The sequence below is a fragment of the Piliocolobus tephrosceles genome, chromosome 9, assembly GCF_002776525.5.
Source record: "Piliocolobus tephrosceles isolate RC106 chromosome 9, ASM277652v3, whole genome shotgun sequence".
NCBI classification, from domain to species: Eukaryota; Metazoa; Chordata; class Mammalia; order Primates; family Cercopithecidae; genus Piliocolobus; species Piliocolobus tephrosceles.
In genome coordinates, this window is record NC_045442.1 from 36,299,836 (window position 1) to 36,327,243 (window position 27,408).

General features: G+C 48.3%; 1 protein-coding gene and 1 long non-coding RNA gene across 4 annotated transcripts in view; one reads left to right on the forward strand and one right to left on the reverse strand.

Moving 5' to 3' along the window:
* The window catches only part of LOC111538758, a 25,088-nt gene extending 12,947 nt beyond the window's left edge, over positions 1-12,141 (reverse strand). The window contains exon 1 of the long non-coding RNA XR_002730449.3: positions 10,976-12,141. This is a non-coding gene — a long non-coding RNA (uncharacterized LOC111538758). The remainder of the gene's footprint in view (positions 1-10,975) is intronic.
* The window catches only part of RRP12 (ribosomal RNA processing 12 homolog), a 51,038-nt gene continuing 27,066 nt past the window's right edge, over positions 3,437-27,408 (forward strand). The window contains exons 1-11 of one of the 3 annotated variants that reach the window (XM_023206313.3): positions 3,437-3,552; positions 10,886-11,161; positions 11,715-11,944; positions 15,479-15,562; positions 18,317-18,393; positions 21,501-21,606; positions 21,805-21,921; positions 23,290-23,428; positions 23,539-23,666; positions 26,241-26,339; positions 26,977-27,068. In XM_023206313.3, coding sequence (XP_023062081.2) covers positions 11,023-11,161; positions 11,715-11,944; positions 15,479-15,562; positions 18,317-18,393; positions 21,501-21,606; positions 21,805-21,921; positions 23,290-23,428; positions 23,539-23,666; positions 26,241-26,339; positions 26,977-27,068 — 1,211 coding nt within the window. In that variant the 5' untranslated portion in view covers positions 3,437-3,552; positions 10,886-11,022. Of the gene's footprint in view, positions 3,553-10,646; positions 11,162-11,714; positions 11,945-15,478; positions 15,563-18,316; positions 18,394-21,500; positions 21,607-21,804; positions 21,922-23,289; positions 23,429-23,538; positions 23,667-26,240; positions 26,340-26,976; positions 27,069-27,408 lie in introns of those variants that run through there. The other 2 variants (XM_023206314.3, XM_031936173.1) reach the window with 2 other exon arrangements.

Sequence of the window (27,408 nt, forward strand, 5' to 3'; positions counted from 1 at the left end):
ATCCCAACACTTTGGGAGGCTGAGGCAGGAGGATTGCTTGAGCCCAGAATATTGAAACCAGTCTGGGCAACATAAGGAGACTTTGTCTCTGCAAAAAATTTAAAAATTAGCTGGGCTTGGCCTGGCACAGTGGCTCATGCCTGTAATCTCAGCACTTTGGGAAGTCATGGCGGGTGGATCACGAAGTCAGGAGCTGGAGACCATCCTGGCTAACACAGTGAAACCCCATCTCTACTAAAAATACAAAAACAATTAGCCGGGTGTGGTGGCAGGCGCCTGTAGTCCCAGCTACTCGGGAGGCTGAGGCAGGAGAATGGCATGAACTCAGGAGGCAGAGCTTGCAGTGAGCTGAGATCACGCCCCTGCACTCCAGTCTGGGCGACAGAGCGAGACTCTGTCTAAAAAAAGAAAAAAAAATTAGCTGGGCATGGTGGTATACGCCTGTAGTTCCAGCTACCTGGGAGGCTAAAGTGAGAGGATCGCTTGAGCTTAGGAGGTCAAGGCTCCAGTGAACCGTGATGGCATTCCAGCCTGCATGACTACGGCATTCCAGCCTGGTTGACAGACATAAAAGATATACCTCAGACAGCCCCTCTTAGACACCCTAAGAGCTTTATCTGAACTTCTCTTGTGCCCCTTGCTGAGCTCTGCATAAATCATGTGTTCACTTGGCAAGCAGATGTATTGAGCCACACACTGTGGTAGGCTCTGCTGGCACCAGGGTAGACCAGACATGGTTCCTGTAATCAGGGGTTTCACAGTCAGATGGTCAGATGGGGGAAGCAGAGAAGCAAAATGCAATTCTATTAATTGAGCATCAGTGAACAATAAAGTTACCAGGGGTTTTAGAGAGCTCTGGGTACAACATCTTCAATTTATAAATAAGAAAACCGAAGAGTTTTGTGCTTGTCTTTTCACCACTCCCCTGTAGGTTTCTTTTTTTTTTTTTTCTTCGGATACAGAGTATCTTGCTGTCGCCTAGGCTGGAATGCAGTGACGCAGTGCGATCTTGGCTCACTGCAACCTCCACCTCCCAGGTTCAAGCCATTCTCATGCCTCAGCCTCCCAAGTAGCTGGGATTACAGGCATGTGCCACCATGCCTAGCTAATTATCCCCTGTAGGTTTCTTAAGGCAGAGCAAGAGTCTTTTTATTTCTTTTTTTATTTATTTATTTAAATTTATTTTTTGAGACAGAGTTTTGCTCTGTCGCCCAGGCTGGAGTTTAGTGGCACAATCTCAGCTCATTACAATCTCTGCCTCCCGGGCTCAAGTGATTCTCCTGCCTCAGCCTCCCATGTAGCTGGGATTACAGGCATGCGCCACCATGCCCAGCTAATTTTTGTATTTTTAGTAGAGACGGGGTTTCACCATGTTGGCCAGGCTGGTCTCGAACTCCTGACCTCAGGTAATATACCCACCTCAGCCTCCCAAAGTGCTGGGATTACAGGCATGAGTCACCACACACTGCCAAGAGTCTTTTTAGATGGAGTTTCTCTCTTGTTACCCAGGCTGGAGTACAATGGCGTGATCTCTGCTCACTGCAACCTCAGCCTCCTGGGTTCAAGTGATTCTCCTGCCTCAACCTCCCAAGTAGCTGGGACTACAGGCATGTGCCACTGTGCCTAGCTTATTTGGTATTTTTAGTAGAGATAGGGTTTCACCATGTTGGTCTGGCTGGTCTCGAACTCCTGACCTTATGTGATCCATCCACTTCGGCCTCCCAAAGTGCTGTGATTACAAGCGTGAGCCACTGTGCCTAGCCATAAGCTTCTTTAAATACTTTCATATGTGTGCTTAGCATAGTACCTTGCACATAATAGGTGCTCAAGAAATAACTTTTGAGTATGTAACTCAGTTAAATTGATCATAACCAGTCCTCCTAACACCCAGCTGAGATTCAGAGGCTGCTAGTTGCCTCCCCAGTATCAATTCTTCCCTTCGTTTTTTTTTTTTTTTTTTTTTTTTTTTGAGATGGAGTTTCACTGTTGTTGCCCAGGCTGGAGTGTGCAATGGCGCCTTCTCAGCTCACTGCAACTTCCACCTCCCGGGTTTAAGCAATTCTCCTGTCTCAGCCTCCCGAGTAGCTGGGATTACAGGCATGCGCCACCACACCCAGCTAATTTTTGTATTTTTAGTAGAGACGGGGTTTCATCATATTGGTCAGGCTGGTCTCGAACTCCTGACCTCAAGTGATCCGCCTACCTTGGCCTCCCAAAGTGCTGGGTTTACAGGCGTGAGCCACCATACCAGGCCAATTCTTCCCTCTCTCAATAGGCACAGGGCATGAGCTGCAACTTACCCAACTAAAAGACTAAATTTCCCAGTCCCTTCTGCAGCTAAATTTGGCCAAATTACTAAATTCTAGTCAATCAGGTATAAGTGGAACTGAGTTGGCTGGAAGGTGCACCTTTTGGCTCTTCCTCCCTTCCTTCCTATACTAGGCCTCCACCTGGATCGTGAATATGACACCATTGCCTGTTTAAGCCACTGTAGCGTCTCTTATAGCAGCTGAACACAATTCCTTGCTGATATAGAGGCCCTGAGAAGAATGAAGAATTTGAAGTGGTAAATGGGGAACAGTTTAATTTTGGGGTAAGTGGAGAGAGAGCAGTCCTCTCCATTAAGCAGAGTCCCCTGCCATGCCCAGATTCCAGTCTTCCTCAGCCTAGGAGGAGACATGCTTCCTCTCCAGCACACCAGGCTCTTTCCCCAAGAGTTACTCTAGAAAGCACGCTTTTTTTTGTTTTTGTTTTTTTTTTTTTTTTTTTTTTTTTGAGATAGGTTCTCACTCTGTCACCCAGGCTGGAGTGCAGGGGTGCAATCATGGCTCACTGCAGTCTTGACCTCCTGCACCTCAGCCTCCCGAGTAGCTGGGACTATAGGCGCACATCACCATGCCTGGCTAATTTTTGTATTTTTTGTAGAGTTGGGGTTTCTCCATGATGCACAGGCTGGTCTTGAACTTCTGGACTCAAGCGATCCTCCCACTTTGGCCTCCCGAAGTGTTGGGATTACAGGCGGGAGCCACCACACCCAGCATCAAATGGAATTGTAATGCCCCAGGAGCCGAGGGATGCTAGACCCCTGCAGCAGTGCTATGCCAGGCACTGGGCTAAGGATTTCACATGCATTATCTCATTTTAGTCTCATAACAGCAACCCCATTTTCACATGAGGAGACAGTGGCTCACAGAGCTCAGCCGCCTGCCCTGGGTCACACAGCTGGGATGTGGCTCCAAACCCAGTCTTCCTAAGTCCAAAGCCTGGGCTTTAACACAGCTCCAGCAGTTAGGAAAACCATCCGGAGAAGCTGCAACCACAACGGGTTGGTCAAAATGCCCTGAGCTTGAGCCCCAGGTTAAACACCCAGACCATCTGCTTCCTCTTTGAGGCAAGAGGCTAAGCCTCAATTTCCCTTTCCTCTTGCCCAGTGTCATAACAGATTACAACTTGCTGACCTAAAACTGGCCTTACTGCTCCCCATGGCCTCAGAACTTTGGGTGTGGCAGCTCTGTTCCCTCCACAGGAGCCTTGCAGAACAGTGCAGACCAGGTACGATGGCTCACGCCTATAATCCCAGCACTTTGGGAGGGCGAGGCAGGCGGATCACCTGAGGTCGGGAGTTCGAGACCAGCCTGACTAACATGGAGAAACCCTGTCTCTACTAAAAATACAACATTGGCCAGGCTTGGTGGCACATGCCTGTAATCCCAGCTACTCGGGAAGTCTAAGGCAGGAGAATCGCTTGAACCCGGGAAGCAGAGGTTGCGGTGAGCTGAGATCGCACCATTGTACTCCAGCCTGGGCAACAAGAGCGAAACTCCATCTCAAAACAAGAAAACAAGAGCAGTGCTATGGGGGGAGGGGGCTCATCCTGGGCTAAGCGTTGGCTCTCCTGGCTTCTACTCACTATGTGAACCCCTTGGAACCATGTTTCCCCATCTGTGAAATGAGGACACCGGCTCTGTCCTCCTCACTTAGAGAATTAATGGAAAGGTATTTTGGAACTGAGGAAGAGTTTTTTTGGATGATAATAATAGCTCGCATTTACTGCGTGCTCACTGTGTACCAGGCAGCGTGCTCAGCACTTTAAATTCATTATGTTATTTAGTTCCCATAAACCGTATGGGTAGGCATTCTTATCTCCGTTTTACAGATGTGGAAAACTGAGGCTCAGGGAAGAGTAAGGTGAGTTGTTCAAGGTCACAGAGCAAGTGGTGGTACCTGAATTCCAACCCAGAGAGTCTAACTGGGTGGAGTGGTCCTTATTAGCCATATGTGGAGTGGCTGATCATGGACACAGCTAGAGCCTCTGGGTGGGAGTTGCTGCTAGAATTCAGGGGTGGAGAGCTGAGCCCTGGGGTGCGGGGGTGGAAGAGATTGTGCTCAGGCCATTTGGATGCCTATTGTTCCCTCTGATAGAGCACGACTCCTGAAGGAGGCTCAGAGCAGACGCCTCAGGATGGACGGCCAGCAGGTGGCCTAGGGCCCTCCTATGCCCATACCAGGCTGGCGATGTAGCCAGGGGCTGTATTCAGTTACGACGCAGACTCAGTTTGGAGGCCAGCAGGTTTCTGTAGCCCAGGAAAAGGATGGGAAGTCTGCCACTACCCTTGGCCTCTGCATCTCCCCATCTGATTTGCAAAATCCCAGCCTACTAGTTGGTGTTGCAGGCGCTCTATAGGGTTTTAGCCCTAACAGGTTGTTGGTAGCACTCCCTCTGGTGGCAAAGATGCACCACTGACCCCTCTGTAAAGCACAGTACTACACATTTACAGTAATTTGACACATATACACAGTTTCTTTTATTTTTTTTTTTTTTTGAGATGGAGTCCCACTCTGTTGCCCAGGCTGGAGTGCAGTGGCATGATTTCGGCTCACTGCAACCTCTGCCTCCCGGGTTCAAGCGATTCTGCCTCAGCCTCCCAAGTAGTTGGGATTACAGGCGTGCACCACAACACCTGGTTAATTTTTATATTTTTAGTAGAGACGGGATTTCACTATCTTGGCCAGGCTGGTCTCGAACTCCTTACCTCAGGTGATCCACCCACCTTGGCCTCCCAAAGTGCTGGGATTATAGGTGTAAGCCACCATGCACAGTCACAGATACATAATTTCACACTGAATCCTCACAGCAGCCCAGTGGGTTCAGAATTATTATCATAACTTTCAGCCAGGCACAGTGGTTCACACCTGTAATCCCAGCACTTTGGGAAGCCAAGGTGGGTGGATCACTTGAGGTCAGGAGTTTGAGACCAGCCTGGCCAACATGGTGAAACCCCATCTCTACTAAAATTGCAAATAGTCAGCTGGGTGTGGTGGCATGTGCCTGTAATCCCAGCTACTTGGGAGCCTGAGGCAGGAGAATTGCCTGAACCCAGGAGTTGGAGGTTGCAGTGAGCCAAGATCCCGCCACTGCACTCCAGCCTGGGCAATAGAGTGAGACTCCATTTCAGGAAAAAAAAAAAAAAAGGAATTATTATCATAAATTTAAACAATATAACACATTAGAATGTGTTTTAAAAAATGTATAAATAAATAAAGGGAAAAAAAAAACACAGAAATCGGAGACTTAGAGAGATTAAATCCCTTGCTTGGTTTATAGTTGAAGTATGTCCCGTCTTGAACCCAGCACTTTACCTGCCTTGTTTCAGCAATTATCCCAAGTCTAGACCTCTGGTCGTGAGCACAGCTTGCTTCTAACAGTTTCCACACTCTGCTTCCTTTTCCTCTCCCAGCCACCAGTTCCCTTTTCTCAGCCTTCCCACTGAGGTCTCAGCCTGTGTCCCAGGCACAGGGCCCCACTGGAGGGTGATAATGTCTCCAGAGGCTTGGAGGGGCTGAGGCCCAGAGTCTGAGCTGACTTCAGTCTTCTCTGCAGCGACGCTTTCTCACGTCAACACACTTTATGCTCTCTCTGCTCTAGGTGTGAGGACCACTTTTTGTTGTTGTTTTTTGAGACAGAGTCTCACTCTGTCACCCAGGCTAGAGTGCAGTGGCACAATCTCGAGTCACTGCAACCTCCGCCTCCCAAATTCAAGCGATCCTCCCACCTCAGCCTCTGAGCAACTGGGACTACAGGTGCCTGCCATCATGCCTGGCTAATTGTCATATTTTTTGTAGAGATGGGGTTTCACCATGTTACCCAGGCTGGTCTCGAACTCCTGGGCTCAAGTTATCTGCCCGCCTGAGCCTCCCAAAGTGCTGGCGTTACAGGCGTGAGCCATTGCCCCCGGCCCATTTTGTATTTTCAGTAAGTCCATAAAGTGTAATATACATATAAGCAGGGCATGGTGACTCACGCCTATAATCCCAACACTTTGGGAGGCCAAGGGAAGCAGATCACTTGAAGCCAGGAGATCAGGATTTGTCTGGGCAACATAGCAAGGCTCTGTCTCTTAAAAAAAAATTAGCTTGGTGTGGTGGATATGTGTCTGTAGCCCCAGCTATTTGGGAGGCTGAAGCAGGAGGATGGCTTGAATTCAAGAGTTTAAGGTTATAGTGAGCCATGATCATGCCACTGGACTCCAGCCTGGGTGACAGAGTGAGGCCCTATCTTTAAAAAAAAAAAAAGGCAATGCATGCCTGTGGTCCCAGCTACTTGGGAGGCAGAAGTGGGAGGATTGCTTGAGCCTGGAGGTCAAGGCTGCAGTGAGCCATGATTGTGCTACTGCATTTCAGCCTGAGTGACAGAGGAAGACTGTGTCTCAAAATAAATACATAATTAATTAAATAATAAATAAATGGGATTATAACTATGTACTCTTTTGTGTCTGGAGTCTTTTACTCAACCGAGGTCATGCATGATGTTATATGTAGCAGTAGTTCCTTCTCATTGCTATACAGAGTCAAATGCTATAGTATTCCATTATATGTCAATATGTCACAATTTATCCATTCTGCTCTATCTGTCCGCCTGTCTGTCTTTATCTATCTATCTATCTATCTATCTATCTATCTATCTATCTATATTTTAGATACAGAGTCTCACTCTGTTGCCCAGGCTGGAATGCAGTGGCATGATTATAGCTCACTCTAACCTTGAATTCCTGGGCTCAAGTGATCCTCCTTAGTTTCCCAAGTATGGGTACATGCCACCACATGTTGATAATTTTTTATTTTATTTTTTTAAAGATGGGGTCTCACTATTTTGCCCAGATTGGTCTTGAACTGTTGGCCTGAAGCAGTCCTCCTGCCTCAGCCTCCCAAAGCACTAGGATTACAGGTGTGAACCACTGCATCCAGCCTCATTCTACTGTTGATGGACATTTTATTATTTCCATTGTGAACATCCTCCTGTATCTCTTTTTTGCATACAAGTAAACATCTCTGTTGAGTAAATACGCAGGAATGTATTGCTGGGTTATGGAGCAGGCATGTATTCAGTTTTAGTAGATACCACCACATAGTTTTCCAAAATGGTTGTATCACTTTATACTCCAACGGCAGCATGTTTGCCAGTTTCTCCACATCCTTACCAACATTGGTATTGCTAGTCTTTTTAATTTTAGCCATTCTGGTGGGTGTGTAGTGGCATTTCATTGTGATTTTAATTTGCATTTCCATGTTGATAATGAAACTGAGTATCTTTTCTGTTCTGGTCTGTTCTTTTACTTTTTTTTTTTCAAGACAAAGTCTCATTGTGTCACCCAGGCTGGAGTGCAGTGGTGCCATTATAGCTTACTACAGTCTCAAACTCCTGGGCTGAAGAGATTCTCCTGTCTCAGTTTCCCAGGTAGCTGGGACCACGGGTGCACGCCACTGCACCCCGCTATTTTGCTTAGTTTTTAAGGAGACAGGTCTTGCTGTGTTGGCCAGGCTGGTCTCCAACTCCTGGGCTCAAGTGATCCTCCTGCCTCGGCCTCCTAAAGTGCTGGGATTACAGGCGTGAGCTACCTATGCCTGGCCTGTTTTTCATATATTTATTGGCCATTTCGATATTCATTGTTGTGAAGTGCCTGTTCATGTCTTTTTTATTTTTTGTACACTACACCATGATGTTCAGCTGTTCATGTCTTTTGCCCATTCTTTTTTTTTTTTTTGAGACATAGTCTCACTGTGGCGCCCAGGCTAGAGTGCAGTGGCACAATCTCAGCTCACTGTAACCTCCACCTCCTGGGTTCAAGTAATTCTCCTGCCTCAGCCTCACAAGTAGCTGGGACTACAGGCACCCACCACCACGCCCAGCTTATTATTATTATTATTATTATTTGTATTTTTAGTAGAGATGGGGTTTCACTGTGTTGGCCAGGTCTTGAACTCCTGACCTCATGATCCGTTTTTTTTTTTTTAATTTTGTTTCTTTATTGAGACAGGGTCTCACTCTGTCACCCAGGCTGGGGTACAGTGGTGCAATCACGGCTCACTACAGCCTCTACCTTCTCTGGGCTCCCACCTCAGCCTCCTGAGTTGCTGGACTATACAGACTCACACCACCATGCTCAGCTAATTTTTGTATGTTTTGTAGAGACTGGGGTCTCATGATGTTGCTCAGGCTGGTCTTGAACTCCTGGGCTAGAGCAATCCTCCCTCCCCTCTACTCCCGGCCCCCGGGCCTCCCACAGTGTTGGAATTACAGGCCAGGCAGGAGCCACTGCACCCACCTGTCCCTTTTGCCCATTCTTTTTATTGGATTGTCTGCCTTGTTCTTACTGATTGGTAGGAATTCTTTATATATTGTAGATATACTTTGTTAGTTATATATATCTTCTTCCAAAGAATGCTGCTGAAGTTTTAGAATAAAGCTGCTGGGCAAGAGGGAAGAGAAATGTGTCTTCTGTAAGGTTTGGGATCTGGTTGAAGGATTTTAAGGAGGGCCTCAGGGAAGTGGGGATAAACTGGATTGGTTGCTGGTTCTGAGGTGGAATTAGGAGAACTGGGAATTGGCTAGGTGCCGGGTGTGGTGGCTCATGCCTGTAATCCCAGCACTTTGGGAGGTGGGCAGATCACCTGAGGTAAGGAGTTCAAGACCAACCTGGCCAACATGGTGAAACTCTGTCTCTACTGAAAATACAACAACAACAACAACAAAAATCAGCCGGGCGTGGTGGTGCATGCTTGTAATTCCAGCTACTTGGGAGGCTGAGGCAGAAGAATCGCTTGAACCTGAAAGGTGGAGGTTGCAGTGAGAGGAGATCGCATCACTGCACTCCAGCCTGGGCGCCAGAGCAAGACTCTGTCTCCAAAAAAAAAGAGAGAGAGAGAGAGAGAACCGGAGATTAACTAGGGATGGAATGCTCTCATAAGCCATGGGTGGCTTAGCAACCGAGTATCTCCAGTAACAAATGAAAAATAGCAAAGCTTGTCAGCTGGGCGCAGTGGCTCAAGCCTGTAATCCCAGCACTTTGGGAGGCCGAGACGGGCGGATCACGAGGTCAGGAGATCGAGACCATCTTGGCTAACACGGTGAAACCCCGTCTCTACTAAAATATACAAAAAAACTAGCCAGGCGAGGTGGCAGGCACCTGTAGTCCCAGCTACTCGGGAGGCTGAGGCAGGAGAATGGCGTAAACCTGGGAGGCGGAGCTTGCAGTGAGCGGAGATCCCGCCACTGCACTCCAGCCTGGGTGACGGAGGGAGACTCCGTCTCAAAAAAAGAAAATAGCAAAGCTTGTCTAGAAGACACTGACTGCTTTTTTCTCTTTTCAGGTCAAGCTAATTTTCACCCTTTCAAGTCTCCATAAGTTTTGACTTACCTTTTTTCTTTCTTTTTTTCTGTTTTTGAGACAGAGTTTCACTCTTGTTGCCCAGGCTGGAGTGCAATGGCGTGATCTCGGCTCACCACAACCTCTGCCTCCCAGGTTCAAGCGATTCTCCTGCCTCAGCCTCCCGAGTAGCTGGGATTACAGGCATGTGCGACCATGCCCGGCTTATTGTGTATTTTTAGTAGAGACAGGGTTTCTCCATGTTGGTCAAGCTGGTCTCCAACATCCTGACCTCAGGCGATCCGCCTGCCTCAGCCTCCCAGAGTGTTGGGATTACATATATACTTTTATATGAGAGTATATGACTTTCATATAAATGTTTCTAGGCTTAATTTTGTTTTTTTTGTTTGTTCGTTTGTTTGTTTTTGAGACGGAGTCTGGCTTTGTCGCCCAGGCTGGAGTGCAGTGGCGCGATCTCCACTCACTGCAAGCTCCACCTCCCGGGTTCCCACCATTCTCCGGCCTCAGCCTCCCGAGTAGCTGGGACTACAGGCGCCCGCCACCGCGCCCGGCTAATTTTTTGTATTTTTTATAGAGACGGGGTTTCGCTGTGGTCTCGATCTCCTGACCTCGTGATCCAAGTGCTGGGATTACAGGCGTGAGCCACGGCGCCCGGCCTCTAGGCTTAATTTTGAAAATAGATTTTCAAAAACAACTTTTTGTTGTTAACTGCAAAAGAATTCCAGTTTTTTGTTTGCTTTGTTTTGTTTTTTTGAGACAGTCTTACTCTGGTGTCCAGGCTGGAGTGCCAAGGCGCAATCTTGGCTCACTGCAACCTCTGCCTCCCGAGTTCAAGTGATTCTTGTGCCTCATCCTCCCGAGTAGCTGTGATTATAGGCGCGCGCCACCAAGCCCAGCTAATTTTTGTATTTTAGTAGAGACAGGGTTTCACCCTGGTGATCAGGCTGGTCTCGAACTCCTGACCTCAAATGATCCATCCGCCTCAGCCTCCCAAAGTGCTGGGATTACAGGCCGGAGCCACCACGCCCGGCCACGCCGGGCCACACTCCAGTTTTATAAGGCTCACTCCTGTGGCCCTGAAACCTGGTCCTGGCTGGAGTAAGAACCCCATAGAACCCTTAGCAACCTAACTTCCTCCCTAGCAACAGATCTCCCTGGAGCTCCTCCCCATTCGAAGCCAGGAAGGGGCGTAAAACCGGATGTTGACTGTTTTACCATAGTAATGCACACGAATCCGGAAGTGACGCCGGAAGAAGAGGACGTGAAGGCTACAGGGTATCCACGTGGGTGCTGAGCGTGTTTCTACGTACCTGGAAGCCGGTCGTTTAAGCTCAGTGCCGGCCACGGCTTAGTCAACATGGGTCGCTCGGGAAAGTTGCCCTCTGGTGTCTCAGCTAAGTTGAAGCGCTGGAAGAAAGGCCACAGCAGCGACAGCAATCCCGCCATCTGCCGCCACCGCCAGGCCGCCCGCAGCCGCTTCTTCAGCCGGCCGTCAGGTAGCTGGGTTGGGACCCACGCTCAGCCGGCGGCGGGTTTCCGGGCAGACCTGGGTCCAGATGAGTCTGGTGCCTCTGGGAGAGTCCGGGGCCAGGCATTGGACCTTTCATCTCTTAGGATGTCGGATCTGGAGCCCTCTCTGAAGGGCAGCCCTTCCAATTTAGCAGATACGAAAACTGAGGTCCGCAGTAGGGAAATGTCTTGTGTAAGGTACCGCGGGTGTCAGAGTTGAGACTGATGGCTTGGACCTTGGATAACTCTACAGAGCGCTTTCACCTTCATTTATTTTCCAGGCCCTCTCAATGTAGCTCCCAGCCGATTCCCAGTGGCGTTTATGCCACTGCTACAGGCAAGCAGAAACTCTTACATGGAGGATTCCCTTTCTCCTTGGTTTTTCAAGTTTTTAGGCATACAGTGGGTTTATGAGACTGGCTGTATTCAGAATTCAGCCTCTCGGGTTGGCGATTTGGCCTGAGCTGGTTTGTTTCCCAGGGGTTCTGTTCTCTTGACCAAAAGGAGATTTGGGCCTTATCTTGTGCCTCTGGCTCTCAGGAAGGAGTGACCTGACAGTCGATGCTGTGAAGTTACATAATGAGCTGCAGTCAGGGTCCTTGCGCTTGGGCAAAAGCGAAGTCCCCGAGACGCCCATGGAAGAAGAAGCAGAGCTGGCTGTCACCGAGAAGTCCTCGGGCACTTTCCTGAGTGGCCTTTCCGACTGCACAAACGTCACCTTCAGCAAAGTGCAGCGCTTCTGGGAGTCCAACTCGGCTGCCCACAAGGAGGTAGGAGCGAGGGTCAGGAGGGCCATAGGATAGTGAGGAGAGGCCAACTCATGCCTTTTCTTCAGCTCTGGCTGACTGGTTTCCGATGACAACAGCTGGTATTTCTGGATGATGTGTCATCGCTCCTCCCCTTTATGTCCCCTCCTAGGGCAGGTTCCACTTTCTGCTTTTTATAAGAACATCTCCCCTGCTGAAGAAGGACTTGAGGGTAGAAATATTTTCCAAACATTTCTCTCCTCAGCTATATCTAACACAGCACTTCTTACACAGAGTATTTTCAGTAAACATATGTTGAGTAAATAAATGCTGAGTAACAGTGATTAGGAAACGTTTTATCTAGCAAGAACTAAATTTAATTTAATTTAATTTAATTCATGTATTTATTTTAAGACAGAGTCTCGCTCTTTTGGCCAGGCTGGAGTGCAGTGGCATGAACTTCGCTCACTGCAACCTCCCTCTCCCAGGCTCAAGCAATTCTCCTGCCTCAGCCTCCCGAGTAGCTGCGATTACATGCATGTGCCACCACGCCTAGCTAATTTTTTCTTTTTTTCTTTTTTTTTTCTTTTCAGTAGAAAAGGGATTTCACCATATTGGCCAAGCTGGTCTGAGCCTCCTAAAGTGCTGAGATTACAGGCATGAGCCACCGTGCCTGGCCTTACTTTTATTATTTTATCTATACTTTAAAGTTATATATATTTTTTGTTACTGAAATAAAAAATGTCAGAATTCTAAATGATATCAAAATGATAGAAGAAGAATAAAATGTGATGGTAGAGCCCCCAACTTGAGTCATTCACAGAGCTCCTGTTAATGGGTCATTGTCTGTCTTCCTGGACCAGCTCTGTCCAGTAGTAATCTAAATTCAAGCCACATATGTAATTAAAAAAATTTCAGTAGCCATATTAAAAACTGAAAGAAACAGGTAAAATAATCTTTTTTTTTTTTTTCTTCTAGAGACAGAGTTTCACTCTTGTTGCCCAGTCTAGGGCGCAATGGCGCGATCTCGGCTCACTGCAACCTCCGCCTCCTGGATTCAGGTGATTCTCCTGCCTCAGCCTCCCGAGTAGCTGGGATTACAGGCATGCGCCACCATGCCTGGCTAATTTTCTGTTTTTAGTAGAGACGGGGTTTCTCCATGTTGGTCAGGCTGGTCTCAAACTCCTGACCTCAGGTGATCCACCTGCTTTGGCCTCCTAAAGTGCTGGGATTACAGGTGTGAGCCACTGCGTCTGGCCCAAATTAATGTTAATAATGTACTTTATTTAACTCAGTATCTTTAAAATATTATCACTTCAATGTATAATCAATATATTTTACTACAGTGTTATTTTTATGATACTAAGTCTTCAAAATCTAGTGTATAATTTACCCATATTCCCCTACTTAGATGCTAACCTTTCATTGGAAATACTTGGTTCATGTGTATTTAGAGTTCGTAACATTTATAGTTGTACAAGTAGATTCGCCTACTATGAATTACTGTGAACCTATTCGCCAGGTTGTTACAAATATATGTTTCCTAGTAAATGGATCAAGTATTTTAAATTATGAGTAGTTAAAATTTAAAAATTAAATTTTCAGGCCAGGCGTAGTGGCTCACACCTGTAATCCTAGCACTTTGGGAGGCTGAGGTGGGCAGATCATTTGAGGTCAAGACTTTGAGACCAGCCTGGCCAACATGGTGAAAACCCATCTCTATTGAAAAATTAGCCTGGCGTGGTGGCATGTGCCTATAATCCCAGCTGCTCGGGAAGCTGAGTCACGAGAACCGCTTGAACCCTGGAGGCGGAGGTTGCAGCTACCCAAGATCGCACCACTGCGCTTCAGCCTGGGTGACAGAGTCAGACTCTGTCTCAAAAAAAAAAAGAAAAGAAAATATTATTTACCCAATTTTGATTTAGGTTTACCAAAATGTGATTAGTTTCTTCTCTTTTTTTTTGAGACAGAGTCTCACTTGGTCACCCAGGTTGGAGTGCAGTGGCTGATCAGCCTCCCAGCCTCCCAAGTAACTGGGACTGCAGGGGATTGCTACCATACCCAGCTAATTTTTGTATTTTTTGTAGAGATGAGGTTTGCCGTATTGCCCAGATTGGTCTCAAACTCCTGGGCTCAACGGATCTGCCCACCTCAGCCTCCCAAAGTGCTGGGATTACAGGTGTGAGCCACTGTGCCCTGCTTGATTAGTTTATTTTCTATCCACTGTTCTGCAACTTTTTCCCCACTGAGCGATATTTATAAGTTAATATATAGTTGTTCTCATTCTTTTGAATAATGCACTATTTAAATGTTTCATTATTTATTGTATGATACAGTTGGGTCTCCATATCTGCAGGTTCTGCACCTGCAGATTCAACCAAGCATGGATTGAAAAATCTTTTTAAAATAATAATAATATACTGGGTGAGGTGACTCACACCTGTAGCCCTAGCACTTTGGGAGGCCGAGGCAGGCAGATCACTTGAGGTCAGAAGTTCAAAACCAGCCTGGCCAGCATGGTGCAACCCCATCTCTACTAAAAATACAAAAAATTAGCCTGCCATAGTGGCACATGCCTGTAATCGCAGCTACTCAGGAGTCTGAGGCAGGAGAATTGCTTGAACCTGGGAGGTGGAGGCTGCAGTTAGCGGAGAGTGCGCCACTGCACTCCACCTTGGGCAACAGAGTGAGACTCTGTCTCAAAACAACAACAACAACAAAAATACAGTATAACAACTATTTATATAGCATTTACATTGTGTTAGGTGTTATAAGTAATCTCGAGATGATTTAAAGTATATGGGACGCCAGGCATGGTGGCTCATACCTGTAATCTCAGCACTTTGAGAGGCTAAGGAGAGCAGATTACTTGAGGCCAGGAGTTCAAGACCAGCTTGGTCAACATAGTGAAACCCCATCTCTACTAAAAATACAGAAATTAGCCAGGTGTGATGGTGCACACCTGTAATCCCAGCTACTTGGGAGGCTGAGGCAGGGGAATCGCTTGAACCCAGAGGCGGAGGCTGCAGTGAGCTGAGATCATGCCACGGCACTCTTGTCTGGGTAACAGAGTAAGACTATGTCTCAAAAAAAATAAAAAAGATATATATAGGTTATATACAAATACTGCACCATTTTATATAAGGGACCTGAGCATCCTCGGATTTTGGTATCTTTAGGGGTCCGGAACCAATCCCCCCCCTTGATAACTGCAGTACATTAGAGACAACTACAGTACATTATTAATCTCCTATTGATGGCTTCTTGACCATTCCAATTTGTTGCTGCCATGAACATCCTTGTACATAAATATTTGCACACTCATCTCATGCAGGTATTTCTACAAGGTTAGTACCTCATGGTGGAATTTTAGCAAGCATTTTCTGAGTCTTCTTATTTGCTGGGCCCCCTGGTATGGACCCAGGCCCTGAATGTTGCCTGTCTTGTCTGTCCCTGGGCTTTAACCGGAGATTAATCTGTGACGGAGCAAGGAAAGGAGGCTCCCTTGGGGTGGGGTTGGGTCTCAAATAGTCACAGTGCTTTCTCCCTCCTGTGCAGATTTGTGCTGTTTTGGCTGCTGTCACTGAGGTGATTCGCTCCCAGGGAGGGAAGGAGACAGAGACTGAGTACTTCGCTGCTCTGGTGAGTGGGTGCCGCTGGAGGGTGAGTGTTCAGAGCAGCAGGTTATGCAAGATTTAGTGAGAAGACGAGTACCCCTGGCATGTGGGGGTAGAGGACAGCCTTGACCAGATGAAATGCTGCATTTATTCTCAGGTGGCTTAGGAAGGCTGGTGGTATTTGCTACATTTCTATTTTCTCTTTCTTTTCTTCTTTTCTTTTCTTTTCTTTTTTTTTTTTTTTTAAGAGACTGGGTCTCACTATGTTGTCCAGGCTGGTTTCAAATTCCTGAGCTCAAACCGTCTTGTCATCTTGCCCTGGCCTCCCAAAGTGTTGGGATTATAGGCATGAGCCACTGCAACTGATTACTTAGTACCTTTTTTTTTTTTTTTTTTTGAGACAGAGTCTTGCTCTGTCTCCTAGGCTGGAGTGCAGTGGCCCGATTCGGCTCACTACAACCTCTGCCTCCCGGGTTCAAGCGATTTCCTGCTTCAGCCTCCTGAGTAGCTGAGACTACAGGCGTCCGCCACCACCCCCGGCTAATTTTTGTATTTTTAGTAGAGACGGGGTTTCACCATATTGGTCAGGCTGGTCTCGAACTCCTGACCTTGTGATCCGCCCGCCTCAGCCTCCCAAAGTGCTGGGATTACAGGCTTGAGCCACCGCACCTGGCCAGTACTTTTTTTTTGAGACGGAATCTCGCACTGTCCCCCAGGCTGGAGTGCAATGGCATGATTTCGACTTACTGCAATCTCCGCCTCCTGGGTTCATGTGATTCTCCTGCCTCAGCCTCCCGAGTACTGGGATTACAGGTGCACACCACCACACCCAGCTAATTTTTTGTATTTTTTTAGTAGAGAAGGGGTTTTACTATGTTGGCCAGACTTGTCTGGAACTCCTGACCTCATGATCTGCCTGCCTCAGCCTCTCAAAGTGCTGGGATTACAGGCGTGAGCCGCCAGGCCTGGCCTACTTTTTTTTTTTTTTGGAAACAGTCTCACTCTGTTGCCCAAGTTGGACTACAGTGGCATGATCCCAGTTCACTACAACCTCTGCCTCATGGTATCAAGTGATTCTCATGCCTTAGCCTCCTGAGGACCTGGGATTACAGGCGTATGCCACCACACCTGGCTGATTTTTGTGTTTTTAGTAGAGATGGGGTTTCACCATGTTGGCCCGGCTAGTCTCGAACTCCCGACCTCAGGTGATCCCCCCCACCTCAGCCTCTCAAAGTGCTGGGATTATAGCTGTGAGCCACCATGCCTGGCCTTTTTATTACATTAAATAAATAGATATATATGTGTATGTATGTGTGTGTATATATATGTATATATTTTTTTTTATTTTATTTTTGATGTTTTTTATTGTTGTTGGTTTGGTTTTGGTTTGGAGACAGGATCTCACTCTGTTGCCCAGGCTGGAGTGCAGTGGTATGATCATGGCTCGCTGCAACCTCCAACTCCTGTGTTCAAATGATGATTGTGCTTAGCCTCCTGAGTAGTTGGGATTACAGGTGCCTGCCACCATGCCCAGCTAATTTTTGTATTTTTAGTAGAGATGGAGTTTCGTCACATTGCCCAGGCTTGTCTTGAGCTCCTGGGCTGAATCAATTCTCCCACTTCGGCCTCCCAAAGTGCTGGGATTACAGGCATGAGCCACCATGCCCAGCCTGGTTATTACATTTTTAAAGAATTGTTAAAACACATAGAAAAACAGCATACAACAGAGACCAAATGTGCATGCAAAGCCGAAAATATTTACTGTCTGGTCCTTCATAGAAAAAGTTTGCCAACCTCTGCTCTAGAATAATGAAATAAATTAGATGGCAGTATATGGTGTTTGGCTGGGTGTGGTGGCTTAGGCCTTTAATCCTAGGACTTTGGGAGGTCAGGGAGGTCAAGGTGGGAGGAGTGCTTGAGGCTAGGAGTTGGACACCATTCTGAGCAATATAGTGAGACCCTATCTCTACAAAAAATAAAATAATTAGCCAAGTTTTGTGGTGCATGCCTGTAGTTCTAGCTTCTTGGGAGGCTGATGTGGGAGGATCTCTTGAGCTTTGGAGTTCAAGGTTACAGTGAGCTATGATCATACCTGTACTCCAACCTGGGAGGCCCTGTCTCTCAAAAAAACTGTCTTTCTATCTATCTCTCTCTATATATATGCACATAAACATGTTTATAGTGTTTTGTTTTGTTTTTTGAGACGGAGTCTTGCTCTGTCGCCCAGGCTGGAGTGCAGTGGCGTAATCTCGGCTCACTGCAACCTCCGCCTCCCGGGTTCAAGCGATTCTCCTGTCTCAGCCTCCCGAGTAGCTGGGATTATAGGCACCTGCACCACGCCCGGCTACTTTTTATATTTTTAGTAGACATGAGGTTTCACCATGTTGGCCAGTCTGGTCTTGAACTCCTGACCTTGTGATCCGCCCGCCTCGGCCTCCCAAAGTGCTGGGATTACAGGCGTGAGCCACCACACCCAGCCACATATATATAGTTTTAATTATGTGTCCGGCAGTATTTTATATATATTAATTGAATTAAACCTCACAACAACTTACAAGGTATGTAGCATTACTATCCCTACTTTACAAATGAAGAAACTGAGTCACAGATAGGTTAAATTGCTAGCCTAAAACCACACAATGCCACAGTCAGGATTTGAACCTCTGATACTGTGGTTCTCGGTCACAACTGTTCTGCTGGGTGCATGTTCTCCGACTGTTTTTCCTGTTTGCTCAGTGTAAATTTTTATCCATTCACACCCCCTCAATCTGGCCCTCAGATGACAACAATGGAAGCAGTGGAGTCCCCGGAGTCCCTGGCCGCCGTTGCTTACCTGCTGAACCTTGTCCTGAAGCGGTGAGTTCTGCCTCCTGTTTGAACCCCAAGGCTTTTTGTGGAAGGGAGAAGGGAATGTGGACAGGAGAAACAGGATCAGGGAATTGTTTTTTAAAAAGATACTTGCTCTTCATGAGCACTGTCTAGAGGCACACGGAACGGGCCAGCGTGTGACGTACTGTGATAAGCCTCCAGTGAGAAACCTCTAACAAAACTAGGCTGTCCTGAACCCCTGGTAATAGAATCATTTACCTTTATGCCAAGGAGGTTGGGAAGGCAACAAAATCTTCATGTGGTGTGTGCCCAGGCAGACGTTCAGGAGCTCATGCTGTGAAATCTGAAGTTCTCATTTGATTGTCCAAAACAAAAGGCACGTCCGTAGGGCCTGCAGTGCTTCCCTGGTTCCATGTGTGCTAAGTGTGTTCATGACAGAATCCAGTGTGCTTTCCTTATTGAGGAGCAGAAAATCATTGTGAAAGTGTTGAAGGCCAAAGCAGAGTCAGAAAGCTCTATTGAAAATGAAACTTTTTTGGCTGGGTGCAGTGGTTCACACCTATAATCCCAGCACTTTGGGTGGCCAAGGCGGGCGAATCAAGAGGTCAGGAGATCGAGACCATCCTGGCCAACATGGTGAAACCCCGTCTCTACTAAAAATACAAAAATTAGCTGGGTAGGCTACATGCTGTGGCTCACGCCTGTAACTCCAGCACTTTGGGAAGCTGAGGTGGGCAGATCACCTGAGGTCAGGAGTTCAAGACCAACCTGGCCAACATGGTGAAGCCCTGTCAAAAATTAGCTGGGCATGGTGGCAGGCGCCTGTAATTCAGCTACTCGGGAGGCTGAGGCAGGAGAGTTAGTTTCAACCCAGTAGGCGGAGGTTGCAGTGAGCTGAGATCGTGCCATTGCACTCCAGCCCTGTCAACAGTGTAAGACTCTGTCTCAAAAAAAAGAAAGAAAGCAAATGAAAATTGTTTTGAGTAATAAAAATTAAAAGTCATGGCTGGGCGCAGTGGGTCACACCTGTAATCCCAGCACTTTTGGAGGCTGAGGCAGGAGGATTGCTTGCAGCCAGGAGTTCGAGACCAGCCTGGCCAACATGGTGAAACCCTGTCTCTACTAAAAATACAAAATTAGCCAGATGTGGTGGTGCACAGCTGTAATCCCAGCTACAGCGGAGGCTGAGGCGGGAGAATCACTTGAACCCAGGATATGGAGGTTGCAGTGAGCCAAGATCAAGCCACTGCAGTCCAGCCTTGGCAACAGAGTGAGACTCCATCTCACTAAAATAAATAAATAAATAAATAATAAAGTAAAAAAACCCAAAAACCTTGATTCTTTAAGATGAAAAAGTTTTTGAGATTGATTGCACAACAATGTGAGTGTACTTGGCTGGGTGCGGTGATACACACCTATAATCCCAGCACTTTGGAAAGCTGAGGCAGGTGGGTTGCTTGAGCTCAGGAGTTTGAAACCAGCCTGGGCAACATGGCAAAACCTCATCTGTGCAAAAAAATACAAAAATGAGCTAGGTGTGGTAGCATGCACCTGCAGTCCCAGCTACTTGGGTGGTAGAGATTGCAGTGAGCCTAATTGTGCCACTACACTCCAGCTTGGGTGACAAGTGAGACCCTGTCTCCAAAAAAGAAAACCCACAACATGAATATACTTAACAGTACTGAGTGATACACCTAAAAATCATTGAAATGATGTTTGGTTTGTTTGTTTGTTAGTTTCTTGTTTGTTTGTTTTTTGAGACGGAGTCTTGCTCTGTCTCCCAGGCTGGAGTGCAGTGGCGCCATCTTGGCTCACTGCAAGCTCCGCCTCGCAGGTTCATGCCATTCTCCTGCCTCAGCTTCCCAAGTAGCTTGGACTACAGGCACCTGCCACCATGCCTGGCTAATTTTTTGTATTTTTAGTAGAGATGGGGTTTCACCGTATTAGACAGGATGGTCTTGATCTCCTGACCTCGTGATCTACCCGCCTTGGCCTCCCAAAGTGCTTGGATTACAGGCATGAGCCACCGCGCCTGGCCGAAATGATGTTTTATCTTATGTGTATTTTACCACAGTTAGAAATTTATTTATTTTTTTTTTTGAGATGGAGTTTTGTTCTTGTTACCCAGGCTGGAGGGCAATGGCGCAATCTCGGCTCACCACACCCTCCACCTCCTGGGTTCAAGTGATTCTCCTGCCTCAGTCTCCCAAGTAGCTGGGATTACAAGCATGTGCCATCACGCCCAGTAGTTTTGTATTTTTAGTAGATACGGGGTTTCTCCATGTTTGTCAGTCTGGTCTCAAACTCCCGACCTCAGGTGATCCACCAGCCTCGGCCTCCCAAAGTGCTGGGATTGCAGGCCTTAGCCACCGTGCCCAGCCACAAATTTTAAAATACAATTTAGGCCGGGCGCGGTGGCTCACGCCTGTAATCCCAGCACTTTGGGAGGCTGAGGCGGGCGGATCACGAGGTCAGGAGATCAAGACCATCCTGGCTAACACGATGAAACCCCGTCTCTACTAAAAATACAAAAAATTAGCTGGCGTGGTGGTGGGCGCCTGTAGTCCCAGCTACTCAGGAGGCTGAGACAGGAGAATGACGTGAATCCAGGAGGCGGAGTTTGCAGTGAGCCGAGATCGTGCCATTGCACTCCAGCCTGGGTGATAGAGCGAGACTCCGTCTCAAAAAAAAAAAAAAAAAAGAATACAATTTAAAAGATACTTGTGTATCAGGTGGCATTCTACAACAAGGCCCTGGGTGACTTGGGTCATTATACCAGGGAGTGTGAGGGTTGGCCTCCAGGAGGGGCATCCCTGGAGCAGTGAGTGGCAGAAGGGAGGGAAAGGGTTGTTGGCCCTGGGCTTTCTGGAGCTGTGAACTGCCAGGGGAGGTGGAGAGAGAATTGGTATGAGTTTATGAGTGGGTAGTGGGAAGGTGAGGGAGGCAGGGATGCCAGGTGGAAAGCACACTGAGCTGGCTGACGGTGGGCACCTGTTCTGACTTTGTTCTTTGTTGCTCACTTGCTGAGTGACTGTGCCACCAGTGCCCCTTGCCCTGTCCTTGGTACCACAAGGGGCTGCACCAGCTGCTTTTCAGGGATCCTCTGGGGTGACCGTCTATGTTCTTTCCCACAGTGTTCCCAGCCCTGTGCTCATTAAGAAGTTCTCTGATACCTCCAAAGCCTTCATGGATATCATGTCAGCCCAGGCCAGCAGCGGCTCCACCTCTGTCCTCCGATGGGTTAGTGTCTGGGGTTTAGTTTCTCATCTGGCATCTCCCAGAGCCTGTCTGATTTGGTGATGCTTGGATGTTCCCTGAGAGGGGTTTAGGCACCCTGGGGACCACAGACAGATGGGATTTTCTGGAGTCAGTGAGAACCTGGGCTCTTTTCCCTCTTGGCCGAGGCTGATGGCACTGAGGGCTCTGACTTTGTTCCAGGTCCTTTCCTGCCTGGCCACCCTTCTGCGGAAGCAAGACCTGGAGGCCTGGGGCTACCCTGTGACCCTTCAGGTGTACCATGGGCTGCTGAGCTTCACGGTGCATTCCAAGCCCAAGGTGAGAAAATGCGACAAGGGGACAGCCACCACTCGGCCCAGCGCAGCCCAGACTTGGCTAGCTGAGTGGCACTGGGGAGCTTGCCCTGAGTACTGGCTTCTGCTTTCTGCCTCTGAGGCACTATGCATTTAGATGCAGAAGGCGGGGCGGCTCTTCCTCCTCCAGGAGACTGTTCCCTGTCAGCCCTGTCTGAGTCTCTGGTGCCTTGTCAGCCATTGCCCTGTTGACATGGACTCTCCCCATATGTCTGTTTACCTCGGCAGGGAGGGTGGCATAGCCGGGGGAGTCACACAGACCTGAGTTGGATCCTGAATTTACTGCTCGAGGTGTGAGCAGTACATTGGGAGGCCAAAGTGGGAGGATCATTTGAGGTCAGGAGTTAGAGACCAGCCTGACCAACGAGTGAAACCTCGACTCTACCAAAACTATAAAAATTAGCTGGGCATGGTGGTGGGCACTTGTAATCCCAGCTACTGGGGAGGCTGAGGCAGGAGAATCGCTTGAACCCAGGAGGCAGAGGTTGCAGTGAGCCAAGATTGCACCACTGCACTCCAGCCTGGGCAACAGAATGAGACTCCATCTCAAAAGAAAAAAAAAAAGAAATAGAGATAATCCCACCAGCTTTGCTACAGAGTTGTGGGGAGATTCCAGTGTTCCCCACAGGCCTAGTGCACCTCTTGCTTGGGAAGTGGTGGTTCCCCACTGTTTCTTCTGGAAATTCAGGGCAGGAGGTGGTAACAATAACAGCCATGTGATCACTCCCAGTGCTGAGCACCATCAGCCCAGATGCTCTCATGCCTCCTTCCCTCGGTGCTCACATGATCTTTTCCTCTCCTTCTTCAGCTCCCGCTGCAGTGGCACTTCACTGCGGTGACACTTTCCTGACCACTGTATAAGAAGTGGCAGTCCCTGCTTAATTGTCTGCAAAGTACTTCTTAACCTTCTGCTATGTATTTGTTTTCCGCTTCCCAGCTGGAAGGTGCGTTGCCTGCTATTCACTGCCAGTTTGCCAGGACCTAGAACAGTGCCTGGCTTGGTGGACACACCGTGTTTGCCGGATGATTGAGTGAATGAAGAACCCCCTGTTTTAAAGATGATACTGAAACTCAGAAATTAGGTAGTTGGGCTTGCTTAAGGCCATTTGGTGAGTTAGTTGTAGAGCAGGGATTTGAACCAAGGTTTGTCTTGCTTCACAGCTCAGGATTCTGTACACATGAAGGCCCTGGCGTAGCACTGGATTTGTAGTAGTTAGATCATCATTGGATCTATATGTTCAGCCAAAGCTAATTGGTTGATACTTGTGCCAGACACCCACGATGCTGGTGGAATGCTGATTTGGCCTTGTCCCCTGCTCTTCTTGCCCCTCAGATCCGGAAGGCTGCCCAGCATGGAGTATGCTCAGTCCTCAAGGGCAGTGAATTCATGTTTGGTGAAAAGGCCCCTGCCCATCATCCTGCTGCTGTTTCCACTGCCAAGTTCTGCATCCAGGAGATAGAGAAGTCTGGAGGTGGGGAAGCCAAACGGAGGGCAGGTGGATGGGAGGCAGTGGCTGGCAGAGCAGGACAGGGCCTGCTGCAGGGCAGGGGCTGGTGTCTCAATTCCCCTTCTGTCTATCAGGCTCCAAGGAGGCCACCACCACGCTGCACATGCTGACGCTGCTGAAGGACCTGCTGCCCTGCTTCCCAGAAGGCCTGGTGAAGAGCTGCAGTGAGACTCTCCTCAGAGTCATGACCTTGAGCCATGTGGTGAGCTCAGGCCCAAGAGCTAGAGGAAGGGGGGTCTGCAGTGGTGGCATTTGAGGAACTCGCTGGTCAGTCAAAATGTAGGGCCTGGGGTCTCCCTGACTGTGTTCTTAGGCTAAAACCAACGGTACTACATCAATCTGTGGTGTTTGGCTAGGCCAGGCCATATCAGAGTCCCCTTCCAGATGGAAGCTGACCTCAGAGATCAGGTCAGAGTCAGGGTGGATCTGTAGTGGGCTGGTAAACCCTCCTGCCCCAGCTCTATGTACCCTATAACAAATTTTTTTTTTTTTTTTGAGATTGATTTTCGCTCTTGTTGCCCAGGCTGGAGTGCAGTGGCGCAATCTTGGCTCACTGCAACCTCTGGTTCCTGGGTTCAAGCAATTCTTCTGCCTCAGCCTCCCGAGTGGCTGGGATTACAGGCATGTACCACCACGCCTGGCTAATTTTTTGTATTTTTAGTAGAGATGGGGTTTCTCCATGTTGGTCAGGCTGGTCTTGAACTCCCGACCTCAAGTGATCCACCCGCCTCAGCCTCCCAAAGTGCTGGGATTACAGGCGTGAGCCACCCAATTTTTTTTGGCAGCTTTAAAGACACATGAAAAATGATTTCCTATATTTCTACCATTTCTAGCACAATTCTGTAAATCTTTATACAGTCAGCCCTTTGTATGTGTGGGTTCCAAAGCCATAAATTCAACCAACCTTGGATTGAAAATATTTGGAAACTGGGCATGGCAGCACGTGCCTATAGTCCCAGCTGCTTGGGAGGTGGAAGTGGGAGGATTGCTTGAGCCCAAGAGGTCAAGGCTGCAGTGAACCCAGTGAGCTGTGGTCATGCCACTGCACTCCAGCTTGGGCAACAGAGCAAGAACCCTGTGTCAAAAAAAAAAAAAAAAGAAAGAAAAAGGAAAAAAGGAAGAAAGAAAAAGAAAAGAAAATATTCAGGAAAAAGAAAACGATTGCTTGCTTCTGTACCGAATATGTACAGTGTTTTTTCCGTGTCATTATTCCCTAGACAACAGAGTGTAGCAACTATTTACATAGCATTTATGTTTTATTACTTAACATAAGTAATCCAGGTGATTTAGAATATATGGGAGGGGCCGGGCGCGATGGCTCAAGCCTGTAATCCCAGCACTTTGGGAGGCCGAGACAGGCGGATCACGAGGTCAGCAGATCGAGACCATCCTGGCTAACACGGTGAAACCCCGTCTCTACTGAAAAATACAAAAACTAGCCAGGCGAGGTGGCGGGCGCCTGTAGTCCCAGCTACTGGGGAGGCTGAGGCAGGAGAATGGCATAAACTCAGGAGGCGAAGCTTGCAGTGAGCTGAGATCCGGCCACTGCACTCCAGCCTGGGCAACAGAGCGAGACTCCGTCTCAAAAAAAAAAAAAAAAAAAAAGAATATATGGGAGGATGCATGTAGGTTATATGCAAATATTACACCATTTAAAATAGAGACTTGAGCATTGGTAGATTTTTATGTCCATGGGGAGTCCTGGAACCAATCCCCCCAACAGATACCCCCACCAACTCACTGTGTATTCTCTTTTTTTTTTTTTTTTTTTTGAGACAGAGTGTCGCCCTGTCACCCAGGCTAGAGTGCAGTGGCATGGTCTTGGCTCATTGCAAACTCCGCCTCCCGGGTTCACGCCATTCTCCTGCTTCAGCCTCCTGAGTAGCTGGGACTACAGGCGCCCGCCACCACGCCCGGCTGCTGTTTTGTATTTTTAGTACAGACGGGGTTTCACCGTGTTAGCCAGGATGGTCTCGATCTCCTGACCTCGTAATCCGCCCACCTCAGCCTCCCAAAGTGCTGGGATTATAGGCGTGAGCATCCGCGCCCAGCCTTGTGTGTTCTTTTGTAGTGTTTATTTACATACATGTTTTTAAAATTGAAAATATAAGTAATATGATCATTGTTTAAAAGGAAAAAACAAGTCAGAAGTGTATAAAGTAAAAATCTCCTTCCTTCCAAATTCTGTTTCCTAAGGTAGATAATGCGAATAACTTTCTGGTTATCCTTTCAGACATTTTCTCTTTGGATAAACAAATATACATGATAAAACATGTAAAGGCCAGGAGCGGTGGCTTACACCTGTAACCTTAGCACTTGGGAGGCTGAGGCAGGAGGCAAGCAATTTGAGACCAGCTGGGCAACATAGTAAGACATAGACTCTGTCTTTATAAAAATTTAAAAATTGGCCAGGCACAGTGGCATGCATCTGTATTGGTCTCATCCCTGTATCCGGCAACAGAGCAAGATTCTGTCTCAAAAAAAAAAAATACAGCTGTAATTATAGCATGCAGACCGTTTATAGCCTGCTTTTTTTGGCTGGTATGTTAAAACCATTTTGTTAATGTGTCTGTCTTTTTAAGTCATTTAAAGCTTTTTCAGGGGCTTCCATGTCTTACTAAGGTGGCAGTCCTCAGGGTGTCCCTGTGCAGGGGGCATGTGTGAGGTTCAGGGGGCCCTCAACTCCCTAGCACACAGAGTGGAGTGGAATGTTGAGGGGTCCAGGGCCAGCCATGGGCTTTGTAGTTCCTTTCTAAGCCTGTGTGTCCCCCTCCAGCTGGTGACAGCCTGTGCCATGCAGGCCTTTCACAGCCTCTTCCACGCCAGGCCTGGCCTGAGCACCCTGTCGGCAGAGCTCAACGCCCAGATCATCACGGTGAGGCCTGTTGGTGGGGTGTGGGAGCATTGTGGAGGGGGGGTCCCTTGGGAGGCTGTGCTGGGGGCACTGGGCCCTGTGCCTTGTCTACAGAGTGAGGTTGGCTGGGCTGGGTTGTCCCAGTGGAAGAGGCCAGTAGACGGGGAGGGAGGATTGGAGTCCAGCCATCAAATTCACATCAGTGTCTCCAGGAGCTGGGACCTTGACCCTTGACCTAGTTAACTTTAATGAACTGTTTCGGCATGGTCTCATGGTGCTCACAGATACCTTGAGCAGGGCTTTCGACCTTAGAGGTCTGTGGATGGATTTTGGGAGGGGGAACAGATCCCCCAAATTGTTAGCAAAATGTACGGCTTTTTTTCCCCAAAGAAGGCCTCTGGCTTTTGTCAGATGCACAAAGGGGTGTGTGACCCATGATATTCCGCTGCTCCTAGAGGCTGTTCTCCCAAAGAATCAGAGCCGGGAGGGCTTCATGGAGAAGGGAGAGGCAGGATCTGGGAAAGCCAAAGGGGCTGTGAGTGCCAGGGTCACAAGCACTGTCCCCAGGACATTGCTGGTGCCAGGATGGGAAGGGGTCATCATCATTGGGCTGTTGCAGACCCCACATGCTCAGTCACCTGCTTATTCCCACCTTTAGGCCCTGTACGACTATGTTCCCAGTGAGAATGATTTACAGCCCCTGCTAGCCTGGCTTAAGGTCATGGAGAAAGCCCACATCAACCTGGTGAGGTACGGATGAAGGAGGGGTGCTCTGGGCCTCTGTCCAGGCTGCCGAGGTGGGGGGCTCAGGGCCTGTGTCCAGGCTGCCGAGGTGGGGGCTCCTCAGGGCCTTCGTCCTGGCTGCCAAGTTTGGGGGGATCCTTAGTGCCTGTGTCCAGGCTGCTGAGGTCGGGGGTCCTCAGGGCCCTCGTCCTGGCTGCCAAGGTTGGGAAAGGTCCTTAGGGCCTCCATCCTGGCTGCTGAGGTTGTGGAGTTCTCAGGGCCTCTGTCCTGGCTGCTGAGGTTCGGGGTCCTCAGAATCTCCATCCTGGCACCGAGGTGGAGGGTCCTCGAGGTCTCCATCCTGGCT